Genomic DNA, 21,462 nt, shown 5'->3' on the forward strand with positions numbered 1-21,462 from the left:
ACCACTACCCTTGTGTGAAGTAGTCGTGCCCAATCTGCAGATACTGCCTGATGTGCTGAGTACCATATTCCTAGTTTTTGTGTTTCGTAACCAATTTTCATTCCCGAAAGGACAATGTAAATGGCGTGATTGAATGCGTTTGTTTTCCTTTTGCAGTGGGATGCCATCAGTGAGATGGACGAGTTCTTCACTCCGATCCACACCTACCAAGTCTGCAACGTCATGTCCCCAAACCAAAACAACTGGCTGAGGACTAATTGGCTCCAGCGGAACGGGGCACATCGAATGTACATCGAGGTTAAGTTCACCCTCCGAGACTGCAACAGCATGCCTGGCGTCGCGGGGACCTGCAAGGAGACCTTCAACCTCTATTACTTTGAGTCAGACAGAGACATCGGCCCCAATGTCTTGGAGAACCAGTTTGTCAAGATCGACACAGTGGCGGCTGATGAAAGCTTCACCAGTGTCGACCTGGGAGTGCGGAAACTGAAGTTAAACACGGAGGTCCGCGGGGTGGGCCCACTGAACAAAAAGGGAATCTACCTGGCCTTCCAAGACATCGGAGCTTGCATCGCCATCGTGTCGGTGAGGGTCTACTACAAGAAATGCCCGGCCATGATTCGGAACTTGGCTGTCTTTCGGGATGCAGTGACCGGCGCCGACTCCTCGTCCCTGGTTGAAGTTCAAGGTCAGTGCGTGGACCACAGTGAGGAGAGAGATACGCCCAAGATGTATTGCAGTGCAGAGGGAGAGTGGCTCGTGCCCATCGGGAAATGCGTCTGCAGTGCCGGGTATGAGGAGCAACGAGACAGTTGCCAAGGTAAGACTTCCTTCGTCTTTGAAATCTCTTCTTCATGTGAATCGGGTGACATAGCAGCAGATCCATCTTTGCACCTGTCTTTCTCACATCCTCCCAGCGGTGGGAAAGTCTTACCTTTTGGATCAGTTGCAGACTATTTGATTGAGGTGAAGCGCTATGACTAGTGAAGTACTCCATTATCACTGCATTGCCTGTCTGCCAGGAAGGTAGAAGGTCTACCTGATGAATCTTGATCTATTTCACTCTGCGTTCCCCCTATTTCTTTGACAGGGACCGCACAAAAATTTGCTGCCAGTTCTTCTTAAACATCACCATCCGAAGTATACCACGAGGTTAACATTTAATACGGAGCGCTGTTACTGCTAACAGGACTTGAATGGTATCTTTTGGGGTTTGCAGGTTGTGGGATTTTATCAGTGTTTTGGGATTACTGGCTCGAGCTCACTTTGCTGCTCGTGAAGGTGGACGTTGAGTAATGAAGTGACGAGGTGCAATTACTGGGGAAACGCACTGAAACAGGAGCTTGCCATTGATACTGTGATGGTGTGTGGTATGTCATCAGTTGCATAAAGGAGAAGGCTTACGATCATTTATTGCCTCAGATTTAAATATTTCCAAAGGGACCATGAGGTGTTGTAGGAGCTGCAAAATATATATTTTTTTATCGGGGTGAAAGATTGATTGTGGCGTTGTAAACCTTCCAAGTCAGGATAAGGACGTGGTGTGGCTGTTAAAAATGTATGTTACAGGAGTAGCCAGGGAACAACATTCAGCAGCAACCTTTACCCATAAGTTTGACAAAGACTTTGGATGAAATAATTGGCCACGAAAAGACTTGCTTTGCTTCTCTTTTGCCAGGTGCACTTTAGATAGGCTTCGGTTCGGCTATCCTTCCACAGATCTTTGAGCAGGTAGACATCTGCCCAATGAATTGCACGAAGCCCCACTGACGGTTAGCACCCAGAAATGACCATTGCATCTCCACTGGCGATGTGCTCGAACACTGTGACTTTTGGCATCATTGCCTCGTCCTTGACCAATATTGATTTCAATGCAACCTTAATGTAAGAAAATAACTGCAGATGCTGGTGCAAATCAAAGGTATTTATTCACAAAATGCTGGAGTAACTCAGCAGGTCAGGCAGCATCTCAGGAGAGAAGGAATGGGCGACGTTTCGGGTCGAGACCCTTCTTCAGACTGATGTCAGGGGGGCGGGACAAAGGAAGGATATAGGTGGAGACAGGAAGACAGTGGGAGATCTGGGAAGGAGGAGGGGAAGAGAGGGACAGAGGAACTATCTAAAGTTGGAGAAGTCAATGTTCATACCACTGGGCTGCAAGCTGCCCAGGCGAAATATGAGGTGCTGTTCCTCCAATTTCCAGTTGGACTCACTATGGCACTGGAGGAGGCCCATGATAGAAAGGTCAGACTGGGAATGGGAGGGGGAGTTGAAGTGCTCAGCCACCGGGAGATCAGATTGGTTAATGCGGACTGAGCGCAGGTGTTGAGCGAAGCGATCGCCGAGCCTGCATTTGGTTTCGCCGATGTAAATAAGTTGACATCTGGAGCAGCGGATACAGAAGATGAGGTTGGAGGAGGTGCAAATCAACCTCTGCCTCACCTGGAAAGACTGTTTGGGTCCTTGGATGGAGTTGAGGGGGGAGGTAAAGGGACAGGTGTTGCATCTCCTGCGGTTGCAGGAACCTTAATTACTGAAAAGAAAAGGGAAAAACTGAAATCAAGATGGGTATTGCAGGAAACAATCAACAGGTTAGGAGGCATCTGAGGAAAGGGAAAATTATTAATTTATATGATCAAAATCACTTCACCAGAGATTTAATTACTATATATGTGCCAGAGTGCAACTTTATAAACAACATTCTGCACAATGTATTTTCTTTCCTTTTTTCCCCATTCTCTGATGACAGTTTTTTTTAACTGATAACCCATTTTCTACTGACTCCATTCACTCCCATTGTAACTTAAAATAAGGCACAGTGCTCCTGTTGGAATATGAAGTCAAACATGATTCATCTGATCAGTTATTTTCCAGTGGCCTGTGCCCATCAACATTTATCTCTCAACAATTAAACAAAAAACGATAACATGTCCACCTGCCCCTGCTGAATATTCGTTGATATTAAAGCACGTGGGCTGAATGTTTGTGAAAACACATTCTGCATAAACTCTTTGGATGAAGTAACTTTGTCAGCGCCCTTTATGTGGCCTCCCTTTGCATACCCTGGGTGTGTGCAAAACAAAGAATCTCACTGTGACACGTCGCGTGATAATAAAGTCACTCATTCATTCAAGTGTATTATTTCACAAGAAAAACACACACCCTGAGCTGGGATAAAACTCTCAACTTATTTCAAAGGAATGTAAAATTGACATTGCCAAAAGGGAAGAGATTAGTGCTGATGGCAAAACATCTTGGTCAACTAGGTAGAATGGAAATGTGTGCTAAGCCACAAGATGTGGGGGCAAGAAGCATACTCACATTCCTGGCATGAATATCTTGGATGTGGCCTTGGTTGAAGCATCTTCAACCTTCTAGATATCCTGGAGGATCTGTACAAAAAGGAAGTGGACATTTCACGCATTTCAACAATTGACTCTTGTAGTTGTTTGCCAAGTGTATGTTAAAAAAAGCGTCCAAAATTCAATCCCACCTTACTCCATGTCATCATTTCTTAAAGAGAAGACCCTCTGCATGATAAGTCAATAAAATACTATTCTAGCCAAAGGTGTATGTTAAAAGTGGGAGTTCAGTGAGTTTGCAGATGGTACAGTATGCTCTGAACATCTGCCTACAGTTCGATTAGAATTTTTTTAGACTTTAACAGGTTAAAGCAGAAAACAATTAACAGCAAGGCAAATGTTATTAAACTAAGTGCCGGTAATCTCATCCTATGATTATATTATGATGAATACTGGCAAATGGAGCAGGTGAGATAGTTTAAAATGTAATTTCCTGTCATCTAATGAGCTGTGAATTTTGATCTGTGCAGTCCAATTTTTTTGCAGGGCTCGAATGCAATCTTGGTGTTTCCAACTAGAATAATGACTTGGTGTAGGATACACTTGACTTTATAATCCGTTCATACACTTGCTCTTGTGTTGGTTTTTGACCCAAGCCTCAGAGTCTGATTTTATAATTTGGATAATTTAGTTCCTTCACTTTGTTCACCTTTGGTTAAGGATTTCTATACTTGGATTAAGTATATTAAGACTAAGATTAAGTGGTAGGCTTCCATTAGTACACTAGGTATGCATGTCACTCCAGGGCCGTCTTAACGCATGGGCCTGATGGGCACTTGCCCGGGGCCCCACGAGCATAGGGGCCCCATGCTGATCTGTGTATGTTAAGTGACTTGCAATAAATAAATGCTACTTTAAAAATGTAGGTTCAATAAGTGCTTTTTTCGCAACATTTTCCATCCCTAAGTGCTTCTCACAGCGATCTGTAAGTGCTTTTTGCAACAATGTAGCACCCTAAGTCCATCGCTAAGTGCTTTTCGGTAAGTGCTTTGCCCGGGGGCCCATAATGCTGTAAAAACGGCCCTGTGTCACTCCAATCAGCTCCTAAACATTGTCTTTAAACAGGTGGTGCAGTGGTAGAGTTGCTGCTTTACAGTGCTAGGGACCCGGGTTTGATCCTGACTTCGGGTGCTGTCTGTACGGAGTTTGCATGCTCGCCCCTTGACCTGCATGGGGTATTCTCCGGGAACTCCGGTTTCCTCCCACACTCCAAAGACGTACAGGTTTGTTAGGTAAAGTGACTTGGTAAAATTGTAAATTGCCCCTAGTGTGTGTAGGATAGTGTTAATGGGCGGGGATCGCTGGTTGGTGCAGACACGGTGGGCCGAAGAACCTGTTTCCGCGCTGTTTCTCGAATCTAAACTTAAACTTAAACGTGGATGGGCTGATATTGTGTGTTTGACAGTGCCTGAAGCAGGCAGGATTCCACTGCAATGGCATCTTGCTAACATTGTATGGGTGTGATGAGGAACATTGTTTGGGTGTGATGAGGAACACAATACATGCAATTGGAAGGGAAGGTCATATTTGGCCAGTCTGTAGGGCATCTGTAAAAAGGAGAGTCGATGGGCCGAATGGCTAAATTCTGCTCCCATGTCTTATGGTTTTAAGATCTTATCACCTTGGAAGCACTTGGTTTCATCTCCTTACCTATCTCTTTTGAGAGTATATCTGACCTGTATCTGAAGCACCTTTTTAAAGATGTCATGATATTAAAAGGAGTAAATCTACGAGTCTGGAAAACCTCTCTGGCCGGCACCACCAAATGGCAAGGGTGCTGGATGAGCGGAATATTACTGTCCTGACCAGGGGTGTAAATAGCTAATGTAAATTATGAACTGCGTTGGTCCCAGCACTGATCCCTAAGTCCACCAACACCCACCTCCTCCCACTGTGAATAGATTTAGATTTAGATTTAGAGATACAGCGCGGAAACAGGCCCTTCGGCCCACCGGGTCCGCACCGCCCAGCGATCCCCGCACATTAACACTATCCTACACCCACTAGGGACAATTTTGACATTTTACCCAGCCAATTAACGTACATACGTGTACGTCTTTGGAGTGTGGGAGGAAACCGAAGATCTCGGAGAAAACCCACGCAGGTCACGGGGAGAACGTACAAACTCCGTACAGACGGCGCCCGTAGTCAGGATCGAACCTGAGTCTCCGGCGCTGCATTCGCTGTAAGGCAGCAACTCTACCGCTGCGCCACCGCAGATAGACACAAGATGCCGTGAATAACTCAGCGGGCCAAGCAGCATCTCTGGAGAAAAGGAATAGGTGATGTTTCGTTTCGAGGCAACCACTTTCCAGTCCTGAAGCCAATCTGTTAATTTGTTCTGCTCCTTGTCTCGTTTGACTGCGTTCGCCGTTCTCATTGACTGGAACAGTTATGGGGCACAGTATCTTCTTGAAAATCCAGACAACTGTCGACATTCCCTGTTCCCTCTTCAAAAAAAACTCAGTAGGACTGATCAAATAAAACTTTTCCTTTTGAAATCCACACCATCATTATCCTTCTCACATATAATTATTTTTCAATTCTTTTCTTTAGTCGGCATTCCATTATTTTTCTCACCACCATTGTTAAGAAGATTGGTCTATAATTCCCTTGATGTGTTCTGTTATCTATTTTGTGAGCTGCCCACCAGGCTATGGCTATTGAACCTTCTTCCTGAATTGTTAAACATCTGGCACAACAAAACTTGTTTCCACAATTTTGTTCAAATGTGTGACTGCAGACTGGCCTGAGCAGAATTCTTACTCTCTATATTTCAAATACTCATAGCTAATCATTCATAGCATCATCCGGTGGCATGTCCATTCAAATACCCGTATCTGGAAAATTTTAGCCATGAAATTAGATCATGTTGCAGCAGCTTTCCTAGTGCTGCAGCTGATAATTTGATTCCAATTTTGATTATGAGTCATGTGAACACATTCTTAATGTGACTTGCACGACTTGGCACATTGGATAGCGCGAAGATCGGTGTGTTATGTACATTTGGTAAAAGCGTGGAGAGTCAGCTGTTGGTGAGGTCAACTTCAGACTTTACTTTTGAAATACATAGTGGAAACAGGCCCTTCAGCCCACTGACTCCAGCGATCACCCCGTACTCTATTCCATACTTGTCAGGAACAATTTGCAATTTTACCGAAACCGATTAACCTACAAACCTGTCCATCTTTGGAATGTGTGAGGAAACTGGAGCACCCAGAGAAAACCCACGCAGTCACAGGGAGAATGTGCAAACTCTGAACACAAGATCAAAACCTGGTCTCTGGCACTGAGGCAATAACTCTACTGCTGCGCACTCTTGTGTGATGTTAATAAGACACCTGCCCTGCCAAATTACCAGTTATAACCCATGTTTTGTCCACTTAAGTTTGTTAAAGAGGATGGGAGGCTCGTGTTTGATTTTGTTAATGTGTTTCTCATTGTCCAGCAAACCCGCAGCATAAAGGAGAGAAGGTAAACGTCTTTGCAAAGTTGCTCCCAATTGAATCATCCAATTTGTTTGCTTTCCTGATATTGCACTCTTCCCTTCAAACTACCACACAGCCATTCCCACCGTAAACCTCCTCTCTTGCTGGATCAAACCCTCCGCAACCCTGAGGACTGACCCCCCGTTCTCTGCCCCAGGCTGTTACCAGCAGTTGCCTGCTCACCTACCGTAGGTGTGGGCTGTAATAATCTTTGCTACCTGTGCGGCACAGTAGCGCAGTGGTAGGTTTGCTGCCTTAGAGTGCCGGTGACCCGGGTTCCATCCCAACCACGTGTGCTGGCTGTATGGAGTTTGTACCTTCTACCCATGACCTGTGTGGGATTTCTCTGAGTTCTTCGGTTTCCTCCCACACTCCCAAGACGTAGAGGTTTGTAGGTTAATCGGCTTGGTATAAGTGTAAATTGTCCCTGGTGCGTGTAGAATAGTGTGAGTGTGCGGGGATCGCTGGTCTTGAGGACTCGGTGGCCTGAATGGCCTGTTTCTGCATTGCATCTCTAAACTAAACTAAACTAGGCAATGGAGCTGAGGCTGCTGCGACCGGCCAGTGACTTGGTGGGGAATGTGGAGAGGAAACAAACGAAGAAGCACTGGAGTAATAGGGCCATCACAGCACAGCCCTCCCCACTATCAAAAACATCCACGTGAGATGCTGTGTCTATCATCAAGGATCCTCACCTTTCCCACCATCCTGGCCTTGTCTCATTCTCACTGCTACCATCAGACAAAAGATACAAGATGAAGACAAAATGCCGGAGTAACTCAGTGGGTCAGGCAGCATTTCTGGATCTCGTTCCCTTTTCTCCAGAGATGCTGCCTGACGCATTTTGTGTCTATCTTTGGTGTAAACCAGCATCTGCAGTTCCTTCTTACACAGGAAGTACAAGATGTCTGATGTCCCGCACCACCAGGTACAAGAATAACTACTTCCAGATTTTTGATCCAAACTGCACAACCCTAATTCTATGTCGGCACTGGTCCACCACGGATCTCCTCTTACATGACTCTGGACCTGTTATCTAACTGAGTATTTTTGCACTAATGCCTTTTCCTCGACAGTGTCTTGTAGAATGTGTTACTCACATATAATTTAAGCTATTCTTGTGTTGACCCTGCTGCAAACAAGATTTACATTGTACCTTTTCTTGTTCAGTACGGGTGTCAGGGGTTATGGGGAGAAGGCAGGGGAATGAGGTTAGGAGGGAGAGATGGATCAGCCATGATTGAATGGCAGAGTAGACTTGATGCACCGAATTTTGCCCCTATCACTTATGACCTATACCTCACAGTACTTGTGCATATGACAATTAAACTGATTTGATGAGCACGTGGAGTTCCGTCTCCTCCAAGCATTGTATCAATTGTGCGGTATGGTGGCGCAGTGGTAGAGCAGCTGCCTTACAGCACCAGAGTTCCCAGGTTCGATTCTGACCATGGGTGCTGTCTGGACGGAGTTTGTACATTCTCACCGTGACCTGCGAGGGTTTTCTCCGAGATCTCTGGTTTCCTCCCACACTCCAAAGACGTACAAGTTTGTAGGTTAATTGGCTTTGGTAAAAAAAAAAAAAAAGTGTCCCTAGTGTGTAGGATAGTGTTAGTGTAAGGGGTGATCGCTGGTCGGTGCGGACTTGTTGGGCCTGTTTCCACATTGTACCCCAACTGTTTTCCCACTTGGAACATCCCATTCTACAGACATTCTCTCACTTGGCATTGTTTCCTTCTCCTGAAGTCTTCATTTACCACTGTAACTTCAAGTCATATATGGATTCAATGTTCTTTCCACCAAAATATACCCCATTGCTTTCAATGGAGTGGCCAACAATTTTACCACACGGTCATTAATGTCCCCCTGTGATTTTTCTTTTCCTCTCTGTCATCCTCTTCAGCTTAATGATCCACTTCAGCCTCTGGTTTCTCGGGGTGTTCTTGTTTTCAGAGTGTAAATATTGATCAGTGCTGCTTCCAGCACTGAACCTGTGGATACCTTAACCCACCGCCTTCCACTTCAAATCACTGCCCAATTTATTAGTAGTTGTTGATGATCCAATGCTGGGGTTCTTCGATCATTGCAACTATTGAGGAGCGTCAGTGAGGTTTCGCCCATTAGCTTGCAAATGAGTATAAGTCCTGAAGTCAGACGTTAATCTCATTCCATCTTCAGTTGAGCAAGATTGATTGAAAGAAACACTTGCTCAGTGTGAAGAGCTGGAGGGTGTAAGATCGGGTTGGACACATTTTATAGTAAATGATTATCAGTAGAACAAACAACACTCTTCACATTTTGATTAATAAAACTAATGAACGCACCTCTTCATACATAAATGACACACAAAATGAAAGCATGAAAGATGATAGAGAAAACACCAATATTTTGTAATGTGTATATGCTGCAGTGTAAGAGGCCCGTCATTAATTTGACTGTCACCTGAGTTCAGTGATTTAAAAAAAATCTCATTAAAAATCTCATTAAATCTATATTTCTGAAGGCTTCATACTTTTACTGAAGCTCTTTACTTCCAGGACTTGACTTATTTAAGAATTGGCAATGGGATTTATTTTCAATGTGATCATTAAACTGGCTTAGAGAGAGAGAGAGAGAGGGAGAGAGAGAGAGAGAGAGAGAGAGAGAGAGAGAGAGAGAGAGAGAGAGAGAGAGAGAGAGAGGGGGAGGGGGAGAGGGAGAGGGAGAGGGAGAGGGAGGGAGAGGGAGGGAGAGGGAGGGAGGAAGAGGGAGGGAGGGAGAGGGAGGGAGGGAGAGGGAGGGAGGGATAAAAAAAAACCCGTTGGTGCAGGCAAATCTGGAGGAAGTTTGAAAGTCAGATTCTGACCTCTGCATAATCCTTCTTTGAGGGTAGTCAATCTGATGGGACTCTCAAGAAAACATGGCAGTCTTGATTGATTTTCCAGCGATGGAATCAGGATTTTCATTTGCATTTGTATTAACTGGACTTGCTGATTAGCACATATGGTACAGAAAGCTTGCTCAAGTCTGCATGAATAATATGCCCTCAGCATTCGAGGCTGGGATTGGGGTTGAAACGATTCCTATCTTGAAAACCCATTACACTCTTTGATGAAGCAACAATTCCACTTTCCAGTAAATAGCATTGTGATCTTCTTAAGGCCTTGGCTGTTTAAATAGCGGCATGCAACACTGTGCCATTTTCTGCAGAGTCAGCGGTTGCAGGAGAGTGGAGGTTTTCGAGTTGACCCAAAGGTTATGTGGGGAGGAAGGCTAACCAAATTCAATGGAACATTGATAAACACCCGAGGCTGGGTAGAAGGAGGAGAATGTTACCTGGGAACAAAAGGCTGAAGCTGCACTTATCTCTGCTCGAGTCAAGCGCACACAAACTGAAAGGACAGAGACTTGAGAGGCATTGAGTCTCACAGACTTCATTGACCAAAAGTCACGGTAACAATGTCACCTGATCAAATAAAATAAATATATAAGTAAAATACATTTTTAATACAAGCCAGATAAATTATTAAGAGATTTACATAAATTTAATAATCTACTATGTTGAGATGTGAACAATAATTCACTAAGACTGAAATGTATACAAGTATGTATATGTATATTAAGTAAATTTCTCAAAGATATACAAGACTTATCCCTTATCCAGCCAGTTCAATCATCCCTTTTCATACCCTAATGACACATCGGGCGTATTTATCTCTCCCTTGACATATGTGTTCCCCAGTATCCCAGCTCTCCAGGTGAAACCAGGAGGCAGAAAGGTGCGATGAAAAGGCAAATAGAAACGTGGCCATTTTGATCGCAAGACTATATTCACCTTGGTAGAAGCAATGGCACCTCCAAGTCTTGGATTGGCCACACCTTAAGTATTATCAGCCATTTTAAGCACCACATCTTCGAAATGTCGCTGCTCCGGCAACTTGGGTTCTATCCAATACTGTCTGTGTGGAGTTTTCATGTTCTCTCTGTGACTGCCTGGGTTTCCACTGGGTGCTCTTGTTTCCTCCCACATCCCAAAGACGTGCTGCTTCAAACGTTAAGTGATCACGACAATTTGCTCTTAGTGCCATAGAATCATACAACATGGGAACAAACCATTTGGCCCATCATTTCCATTCCAACCTTTAGAGACCCATCCATATTAATACCACAGTAGTTTTAGTTTAGTTTAGTTTAGAGATACAGGGCGGAAACAGGCCCTTGGGCCCACCAGGTCCGTGCCGACCAGTGATCCCCACACATTAACACCATCCTACACACACTAGCGACAAATTAATTTACACTAAGCCAATTAACCTACAAACCTGCATGTCTTTGGAGTGTGGGAGGAAACCGAAGATCTCAGAGAAAACCCAAGCAGTTCATGGGGAGAACGTACAAACTCCGTACAGACAGGGCCTGTAGTCAGGATCGAACTTGGGTCTCCGGCGCTGCAAGCGCTGTAATGCAGCAACTCTACCGCTGCACCAATGGTTTAGTGTTGGAACTTGGGAGGATCTGGCAGGAATCTCGGGAATAAAGAGGGAACAGTGCAGGAATATTGTAAATGTGCAATTGATGGTCAGCACAAACTCAGTAGGTTATTTTTTTGTGCCATGTTATTCAATGACACTCCAGGCAGGAACTTTATAGGGGTGGGATAAAGGTTTAGCAGGCTGAAAAACAGCTGCCTGGGAACAAATGATCGGAGGGGATCACACAAACTGAGTGTGCATGCTGAAGATGACAGTGTGGTTTATTCAAGGTCACAGTTAAGAAGAACTGATAGTGGAATCTAGGACTTGAGGCCTAGCCTTCTGAGGGTGATGGGAGGAGACATTGGCACAGATTGGTGGCACAGGTTTGGCATCCTTGACCTAAATTACCAGTTGATGTTGGGTCAATTTCCACTTAATCAGTGGTGGGGTTTCCATTAATTAAAGGTTTCAAGAGATACAGGCCAAATGCTGTAGGCGTAGTTCTTCAGACTGAAGAAGGGTCTCGACCCGAAACGTCACCCATTCCTTCTCTCCAGAGATACTGCCTGTCCTGCTGAGTTATTCCAGGATTTTGTGGCTACCTTCTGAGTTAGCTCATATATCAGCCTAGATCTCATTGAATGGAAATAGGGACTCGGGGGGGCAAACATGCCCTAGTCCTGTCTCTGTGTTCTTGTGATCACATGTTCATGTGGATAGCCTATTGTTGGCTAACCCTTCTACCTATTTCTGCGATGTTTGTGATTAATGTGCTTGTTCTATTTCAAACAAAACAATTTACGCCGTGGCTGATGGTCTACATTCTAACCGTTGCTGGGACCCAAAATCTGACTTCTAGTAAAAATGTTAACTCTGTGGGGAAGTGTGTCCTTCATTCTCTTTAACACAGAAGTGGGCTGCAGGTTGAGGCTCTAATTGGTAGTAGGTGTCACAGAGGTTTCAGCAGGTACAAGGCTGGCTGACCCTGGTCCATCTTCTCCTGCTGTTGTCCACACTGACCAGACTATCCTGAAATATTCCGAAAGGAAAATTAACGGGAGGCACAGTGGCTCAGCGGTAGAGTCGATCCTGACTACAGGTGCTGTCTGTACGGAGTTTGTACGCTCTCCCTGTGACCGTGTGGGTTTTCTCCGGGAGCTCCGGTTTAATCCCGCACTCCAAAAGTCCACAGGTTTGTAGGTTAATTGACTTTGGTGAGTTGTAAAAATTATTCCCAGTGTGTCGGGTGGTGCTAGTTCATGTGGTGATCGCTGGTCGGTATAGACTCGATGGGCTGAAGGGTTTGTTTCCCTACTGTTGCATAATTTAGATGTTGTAAAAAGGACGAAAATCTTTTAGCTCGGTTTCTGCCACCCTGTTCCTCCTGTAATAAAATGATGCACCTTGCAAAGGTCAGTACTCAGTCCCGTTTGGTAACAGTGCACACTGACAGATCTGGAACAGACAATGGCCTACCTGCATCAGATGCACCTGTGAGTTCAGGTTCACAACTGAAATGAATTCTTATTTGGAACTGCAACCTAAATAATCCAGTCAGTAGAAGATTAGACAAGATTGGGGAAATCTTGTCGAATCTCCGACTGACTAGACTATTTAAGACTATTAAGGGGGGAATAACTGGTGTGCACTATGCATACTGGAATACACGGTGTATACCACTATGACAATTTTCTTCATCACAATTGTCAACCATACTGTAAAGCTTTACATGTAAAGCTAATAAATGTAAATATTTTTGATTTTGAAATCGAGTGGGTCCCAACTATGTTCTGGACAAGGCTGAGGCTGTCAAAAACAAGGTAAAAGCTGTTCAGGGTGGAATATGGTAATAAATAAATCTCTATTCTGCCTTCTGCAGACTATTAGTTGGTGACAGATTCCTCCGATAATGATCTGCAGAAATGTGTGGAATGCTATTACGGAGTATAGTAATGTTTTACATTAAACAAAGTTAGCGATTTGTGACATTGAGCAAGGAGGTATGATGAAAAGATTTCAAATTAATGTCTTTTCCTTCTAAATCTCCTTAAAGATTCCTCAGATTTCCAATAGAAGTAGATTAACATGCTAATGGTGTAACCGTGGTAGTTATGTGCACCTTCTAGGTGAAGTGGACAGCATGGTGGTACAGCAGTAGAGTTGCTGCCGTATCGCGATAGAGACCCAGGCTTGATTCTGACTACAGGCGCTGTCTGTATGGAGTTTGTACCTTTCCCCTGTGACTGGTGGGTTTTCTCTGGGTCCTCCGGTTTCCTCCCACACTCCACAGGTTTGTAGGTTAATTGGCTTTGGTAAAAGGCATTGTAAATTGTCCCTAGTGCGTAGCCTGGATAGTGCTGGTGAATAGGGATTACTGGTCGGCGCGGACTTGGTGGGCTGAAGGGCCTGTTTCTTCGCTGTATCTCCTAACTAAACTAAACTAAGCTCAATAATACAGCAATGAGTTGGAGATATACTTCTTTTCTGTGCAAATATCAGCGCCCTACTTATTCAGTGAATAGGAAATTGCATATCTTGAGGTAACCTCAAACTTTCCTCTGCTTCTGATCATCGGTTTGCCCAAATTCAAGTTGGGTTTTGAATCACGGAGAGATGACATCCCTCGTGCAATGATGTAGGATGCGTAGAGCAGTAATGTACAGCTGAGTGAAATACAATGAGGAGAAGGTTTTACAAAATCCAGTTCAATCAGAATTTGAACAAAATGACATAATGATAATCACTTACTTCACATTTTTTTTCCCTTCTCTTCCATTAAGACATCAATCATGTTGATTTGGTGTGCAACTGTAGAGAGGAAGACATTGCATTTGATGGGACAGAATTGCATGGTTTTGTGAACTTCACTTAAGAGCATTCAAGATAATCTTTCTCTAACTCCCACGCTTCTACTCTGTTCAGTCATTTGGTTCTTTTAATGAGAGTATCTCAACATTTCTCGCAGCTGAGTTTCTGTATGTGTGTTTTATTTTACATTTGGAATCCAGTGTTAGCTGGTTGGCGTCAGAAAGACTTTGGCTCGAAGGAACTTTGATGTGTCTGAAGCCGAGTGGTGATAAAAGTTTCTCAGTGCCGCTAGGCTCAGCATAGTCAGTGGTACCTGGGTGGCAGATCAGGGTGGAAGCTTTGCTTTCTTTTGGACCATATCAAATGCATCAGTTTATTGCCCAAACTTCAGTAATAATTTGTCAACAGATAGACCCAAAAATAAGAATATCTGCAGATGCTGAAGTCTGAAACAAGAACAGAAAATTTGGTGTGCAACTGTAGAGAGGAAAACATGGCGGCACGGTGGCGCAGCGGTAGAGTTGCTGCCTTACAGCGAATGCAGCGCCGCAGACTCAGTTTCGATCCTGACTACGGGCGCCGTCTGTTTGTACGTTCTCCCCGTGACCTGCGTGGGTTTTCTCCGAGATCTTCGGTTTCCTCCCACACTCCAAAGACGTACAGGTATGTAGGTTAATTGACTGGGTAAATGTAAAAATTGTCCCTAGTGTGTGTGTGTGTAGGATAGTGTTAATGTGCGGGGATCGCTGGGCGGCACGGACTCGGTGGGCCGAAAGGCCTGTTTCCGCGCTGTATATCTAAATCTAAACAAAATCTAAATCTAAAAATTCTGGAAAAGCTCAGCAGGTCAAGTAGCATCTGTGCCAAGAGAAATAATTGATGTTGCAGGTTGACAACTCTTCATCAGAAGTAGGAAGAGAGAAAACAAAGGTAGTCTAGGTAGCAGAGAAGGTTGGTAAGGTGAATTGGTTGGTAAGGTGTATCCACGAGTAGTAGCTCTACTCAATAACCAAAAGTCTGTAGTCTCTTTTTGCTCTGGTTTATTTCACTCACATGTTTAAAATGTAATGTTGTATTCTTAATGTTTTAATGTTGTATGCTTTATTCTTAATTGTTTACTGTATGTTCGTGTTGTTACCTGCGAGCGGAGCACCAAGGCACATTCCTTGTATGTGTACATACTTGGCCAATAAACTTGTTCAACTTCAACCTCAACGTCAGGTGTTATTGCTGCTGCTAATAGCAAGGTTGCAGGCTGGACTGTACCAACGGAGAAAGAAAAAGCCAAAATCATGGCTGTATGACTAGCAGAAATAGCCAGCTCTGATCGGTCTCTGAAAGAAAGAGTGCGAAGGTTAAAAGTTGACCATTTGACGCTAAGTCTGGAACATGACCAGACAGATAATGAGGTAATGCGTGGGAAGGAAGTGCCGACGCTAGTTTAAACCGAAGATAGATACAAAATGCTGGAGTAACTCAGCGGAACAGGCAGCATCTCTGGAGGGAAGGAATGGGTGACGTTTCAGGTCGAGACCCTTCGTAATGTTCCCTAAGCTTCTACAAGCCCTTTTGTACCATAGGAGGATCATCCTCAAAACATCATGTGTTGAAATATAGATATTCAAAAAAAAGATACACGCACTGTAAGTATAAACATTTTTCTATAAAGTAGCTCTGCCCTCTCCCCCCCTCACAGCACAAAGATCATGCTAAGACAAGCAACACTGAGGAATTGTCTGGCCTGTGTAATGGTGACTGGTACAGGAAGGGATTGGGACTATTCAGATGCCCACTGGATGGAGGGTAGAGCTTCTCTAGCGATTTTGCTGAAAATAAAGTACACCAGGGTATATCTGTGACAAAAAATTCTATTGAGCAATTTGACAGCTGCATGTTATTTCTCCTCTGTATACTTAAACAAAGAACAGCTCAGTGAAATATTCAGATATGAGTTGTCTGGAGAATAGAAATAACCTAATGATACCATCAGCATTTTTCAGACACACTCTCAGAGGAAATAAAAGGACCACTTATGAACTATTTTAGAGCTGGTCTAAATTTTGCCCAGTATTCTGTCTTCCAGTGTAATGTCTTCAGATCTAATATGAGCCTTGCCCGATGTGGGTAATTCATAGCAATGGATGCATTAGTATTTGCACAGTGCCCTGACAACAAAATGCAAATTTATACCTCATTGCCTGATTTCCTTATTACTATACGCATTCAGAATTCAAGTTTGAATTATGATTAGTGGGTGGAGAGTAATTTGATGGTATTCAGATGTAATTCATTCCCTATTTGAAAATCAATGCCCTGGAATTTGCAATCAGCAGTGAGTCAGGGATTCATTGCACTTCCACTTGCAGACAGATTTTCCAGCTTTTATGCTGGATGTTGTGGTAAATAAGAGGACAAGGGACACTCGGGGAATTTGGAGACTATAAACGAGTGAGCAATAACTTGTTTCCTTATCCAATCAAAGGAATCTACCTCTGGTAAGTGGTCGAAGGATGCATCTGGTAAAGATTTTCCCTCTGCTCCAAAGGATCCCGACCCGAAACATCATTCGTCTATTTTCCACCATGGATGTTGCCTGACCTGTTGAGTTCTTCAGCCATTTGTTCTAAGCATCTCTAATATATCCTCTAGTCCATTATCTCTACTCCTCTATTGAGACTTCGTAAACATTATCTTGGTTGCTAATAAATGATACAGCGTATTCACTGATTGAAGCCGTTTCCTTTACCTCGATACATAGATCCATTACTTTCTTTCCAGCACAGGCTAAATCTCCACATACAACCTCTTTACTATTCACGTGCTTCTACAAGATTTTGAGCGTCATTCTCCTGTTGCATGTTGAGATAATATCTTATTTCTTTGCCTGTCCAATTTTTCTTTCCCCTCTCAGGTTCCCCATGTGTTTTGATTCACAACCATGCAGGCAAATGGGACTGGCCCAGAATGGCGACCTGGGCAGGCTGGGCCGAAGGGCCTGTTTTTGTGCTGTGCTCCTCTATGGCTCTATTTCACTGATGCATTACGCTGGGAAATGCAACACAACTGGTCTGTAAACCCTGCAATTGCCGACCACTGAGAGGTTTTGACAAATAGCAAAAGGTGACCTTAAACACAGTTGTAAGGCCACGAAAAAAAAGCAGTAAACTGATTTCTGGGCCTTAAACTGAAAGCAATCAATGTTCTCAGCAGGTCGATTTACATGACAAGAGAGATTGTGTTAATATTTTGGCTTGATGACCTTTCATTATATAGGTTTCAGCAGAAGCAGGTTACAGAAGGGGTGCAAGGAATAGAAGCTTAGATCTGCGATAGGACAGATAGCTTGGTTAAGTGACAGAATATGTGAGGTTTGTAGATTTGAGGTAATAGGCCAAGTAAATGGGTCTTGAGGAACTTTTGTAATACCAAAAAAAATCAAAATAGACTTTATTCAAGTAAATAAATATACACAATGCAGGAACTGGGCAAAAAACTTATCCGACATTCTCGGAGGCTATACATACATTCAATACTGTTTACACAAATCACACAATTTTACCTCACAGCCTTGCCACTCACGTGGCCCCCTGGCGTGAAGTCTCTTCCCTTATTTTGAGGGGCGTCTCTCTCCACCACACCCTCTCCCCCCCATGTCCAGCAGCGGAAGGACCCTAGACGGTTGTCCTCCCCCACAGGGCCTTGGCGTTGGCTGCACCAAGCTTCAGTGCGTCCCTCAGCACGTACTCCTGCAGTCTGCAGCGGGCCAGTCGGCAACATTCCCCGACAGACATCTCGCTCTGCTGGGAGGCCAACAAAGCTCGGGCAGACCAAAGAGCGTCTTTCACCGAGTTGATGACCCTTCCAGCAGCACTCGATGTCCGTCTGCAACTGCTAACAACAGGATCACTATTAACGACTATTCTGAAAATATCCGGCCAGTGGGAGCCTTTCCAAATTGCTGAACTCACTGTTGAGTTCAGTGCAATTCAAAACAATTTAAACTTGGGCACAAAATTCCAAATCAAGAGAGAAATAAAAATGTGGGATTGGAAAAGAGACAGGTAGACATACAGAAAGGGAAAGTGATTTTTATTACTTTAAATTATATTTATTTAAAAATCTCCAGCTGATCCACGTGTGTTTATTTTATTTATCTCTTTCGTAGTCTGTGCTGAGAGCAGACGGAGGCCATAACTACAACATTAGATTCAGGATTCGGGGAGCTGGTATTATTGCAGCTGGGATACCAAAGGTTTTGTACACAAGAAGTCTGTTTGCTGGTTTTATGAGTTGCTCTCAACAAAATTGACAACTGCTCCAATTACAGGGCAAAGCAAACTGCAAAAAAAAACATCAGTCACCAGAGAATAAAGCTCTCCAAATGATACAAATAGTCTATGATTAAATATTGGGCATCTACAGCCTTCCCCTTCTAACGCACAAGTTTGACATGCCTCTTCACGATGCCTGTAAATATATGTGCCATCCATTCCCTGTGTAAATCATGGCCATGGATTAAATGTCAGATTCAAGAAGTAACATTTTTAATTGCTGCCTGGCGCAATGGGAACAAGGTTTCTGATGCGACTGTTAGTGTAATTTTTCATTTCCTGCCGTTACTCCCAGGATATAAATCACCTCTGTGGCTTTAATAATCTCTTCAGAAATATCCCATACATTTTCAGCATATAACCATATAACCACATAACAACTACAGCACGGAAACAGGCCCGTTCGGCCCTACCAGTCCACGCCGACCACTCTCTCTGACCTAGTCTCATCTACCTGCTCTCAGACCATAACCCTCCAATCCCCTCTCATCCATATATCTATCCAATTTACTCTTAAATAATAAAATCGAGCCAGCCTCCACCACTTCCACCGGAAGCCCATTCCATACAGCCACCACCCTCTGAGTAAAGAAATCACCCCTCATGTTACCCCTAAACTTTTGTCCCTCAATTCTAAAGTTATGTCCCCTTGTTGCATTTTAGAGAATTTGATCGCTGGCCACTCTCCTTTAAATTTAAGACTTGCCAGTGCATTTATTTTGGCCGCAGAATCTTGTTTCATCGGTAGTTAGTGCAAACTGAATTTTCCGTGATTGTAGAGACTTTGCAGTCAGTCAGGCTACAGGGATCAGTGCTGATCTCCGTGCTCCATACCAGTCTCTTCCCACGCCATCTCATGTAACACCATCTGTATATCATAATATTCCCCACTGCATCATATGTTTATCCAGCTCCCTTTTATTGCAACTACCCGGTTCCCCCTCAACCAAGACGAGGATGAACTGTCAGCAAAGCAGTGTACTTAGAATTTTTTTATGGCTGATGTCAAGAATAATATGCTTTAACTTGAGTTCTCTTGGTTCGGAAGTGGCTTATGAGTCCAGTTAAAAAGGGCCGTACTGTCTGGTACTGAACAGAATGTGGATACGATGAAAGGGGAACTCCCTATCAATAATGCACTTAGGGATTACACATTTGCAATGGGACTGATTAGACGGGATCACATAACCTTCTTTGAAGAGAGAAGTTTGCAAAAAAAATGACTTTGCAGATTCATTGAGCAATGTGGCTCTCTGCAACAATCCAGTTCATCCCTGCGGATATGGAAGGTTTTCTACCAGGATGTCACAGCGAGAAGATTGCAGTAAGGTTGCAAGAGAAGTCCCACATTCACATGAAGCCCCTTATTCACGCACAGAATGCTCTGATGAAACAAATATTACAGCCTGACTCTGGAAGAGATTTCATTCCACAACAGTGATGGGCACTGGTTTGTGGCATAATCTGAATCATTTCCGAGGACCATAGACGTCCGAGTCATTCATGCCGCACTCCAACACTGGTCTCAGGGAGCTGATCACGCAGCAGAATGCCTTGCAGTTTCAAGAGTCAGGAGTGTTATATTGTCCTATGTCCCAAACGCAGCGTAGGTTCACTAGGTTAATTCCCGGAATGGCGGGACTGTCGTATGTTGAAAGGCTGGAGCAATTAGGCTTGTATACACTGGAATTTAGAAGGATGAGGGGGGATCTCATTGAAACATATAAGATAATTAGGGGATTGGACACATTAGAGGCAGGAAACATGTTCCCAATGTTGGGGGAGTCCAGAACAAGGGGCCACAGTTTAAGAATAAGGGGTAGGCCATTTAGAACGGAGATGAGGAAGAACTTTTTCAGTCAGAGAGTGGTGAAGGTGTGGAATTCTCTGCCTCAGAAGGCAGTGGAGGCCAGTTCATTGGATGCTTTCAAGAGAGAGCTGGATAGAGCTCTTAAGGATAGCGGAGTGAGGGGGTATGGGGAGAAGGCAGGAATGGGGTACTGATGGAGAGTGATCAGCCATGATCGCATTGAATGGCGGTGCTGGCTCGAAGGGCTGAATGGCCTACTCCTGCACCTATTGTCTATTGTCTATTGTCTATAACAATGACATTCCTACTTGCAGCAGCACAACAGAATATCTAAACCTTGTACCCTGTAAAGAATATAATAAACGAGAAAAAAATCAATATGCACACGCACATGCACATACACACACGCACGCGCACATGCACACACTCGCACATACACGTTCATGCATGCACAAGCGCACACGCATGCGCGCGTGCACACATGCACACACAAACACACACAGCCTGCTGTTCCATTCATTTCGCATTTCTGGCAATTCATACCGTTTTCTTCTGAGTCAATTTAAATGTCATGTGGGCATCAAACAGATACAGCATGGAAACAGCCTTCAGACTACCGAGTTTGCTTCAAACATGAAGCACCCATTGACACTGACCCTATCCCTGAGTTGTGTCCTGATGCAGGGTCCTGACTTGAAACATCAGCTACTCCTTCCTTTAAACAGATTGCCAACCGACCTCCCGTGATCCTCCTGCACGTTGTTGCCCTTGTCACTTTTTATTCTCCCCACGTTCCCTTCAGGTCTCTGAGATTCCACCACTCACCTGAAAACCAGGGTGAATTTGCACTGACCAATTAACCTGTCAACCTGTCAACCTACCACTTTATGGGATGTGGGAAGAGTCCAGAGCACCAGTTACAGGGAGAACGTGCCGATCCCACAAAGACACCCTCCGAGGGTAGGAGTGAAAAAGGGTTGCTGGCACCATGAGGCAGCAACTCTACCAGCTGTGCCACTGTGCCACACTCAATATTTAATTGCTAAGTACTATTGGTGCTCTTAATTATTTTTTTTTAAACTTGCTAATTAAATCGTTAAATTACATGATTATTTTTGGCTACATTTCAATGCCGGTGAATGTCAAGATACATTCTGGGACAGCCCAGTCCAAGGGCAGGAACTCCAGTGTCTCGGCTTCACCCACAGT

At 44.1% G+C, this 21,462-nt stretch overlaps 1 protein-coding gene across 3 annotated transcripts in view; it reads left to right on the forward strand.

Annotated features, from left to right (window-relative positions):
• Positions 1-21,462, forward strand: part of epha8 (eph receptor A8) — a 331,222-nt gene that overhangs the window by 96,647 nt on the left and 213,113 nt on the right. For all 3 annotated transcript variants that reach the window (XM_078425132.1, XM_078425133.1, XM_078425134.1), the window contains exon 3: positions 157-820. In XM_078425132.1, the coding sequence (XP_078281258.1) occupies positions 157-820 (664 nt within the window). The remainder of the gene's footprint in view (positions 1-156; positions 821-21,462) is intronic.

Source organism: Rhinoraja longicauda, chromosome 30 (genome assembly GCF_053455715.1).
Source record: "Rhinoraja longicauda isolate Sanriku21f chromosome 30, sRhiLon1.1, whole genome shotgun sequence".
Classification (NCBI taxonomy): Eukaryota; Metazoa; Chordata; class Chondrichthyes; order Rajiformes; family Arhynchobatidae; genus Rhinoraja; species Rhinoraja longicauda.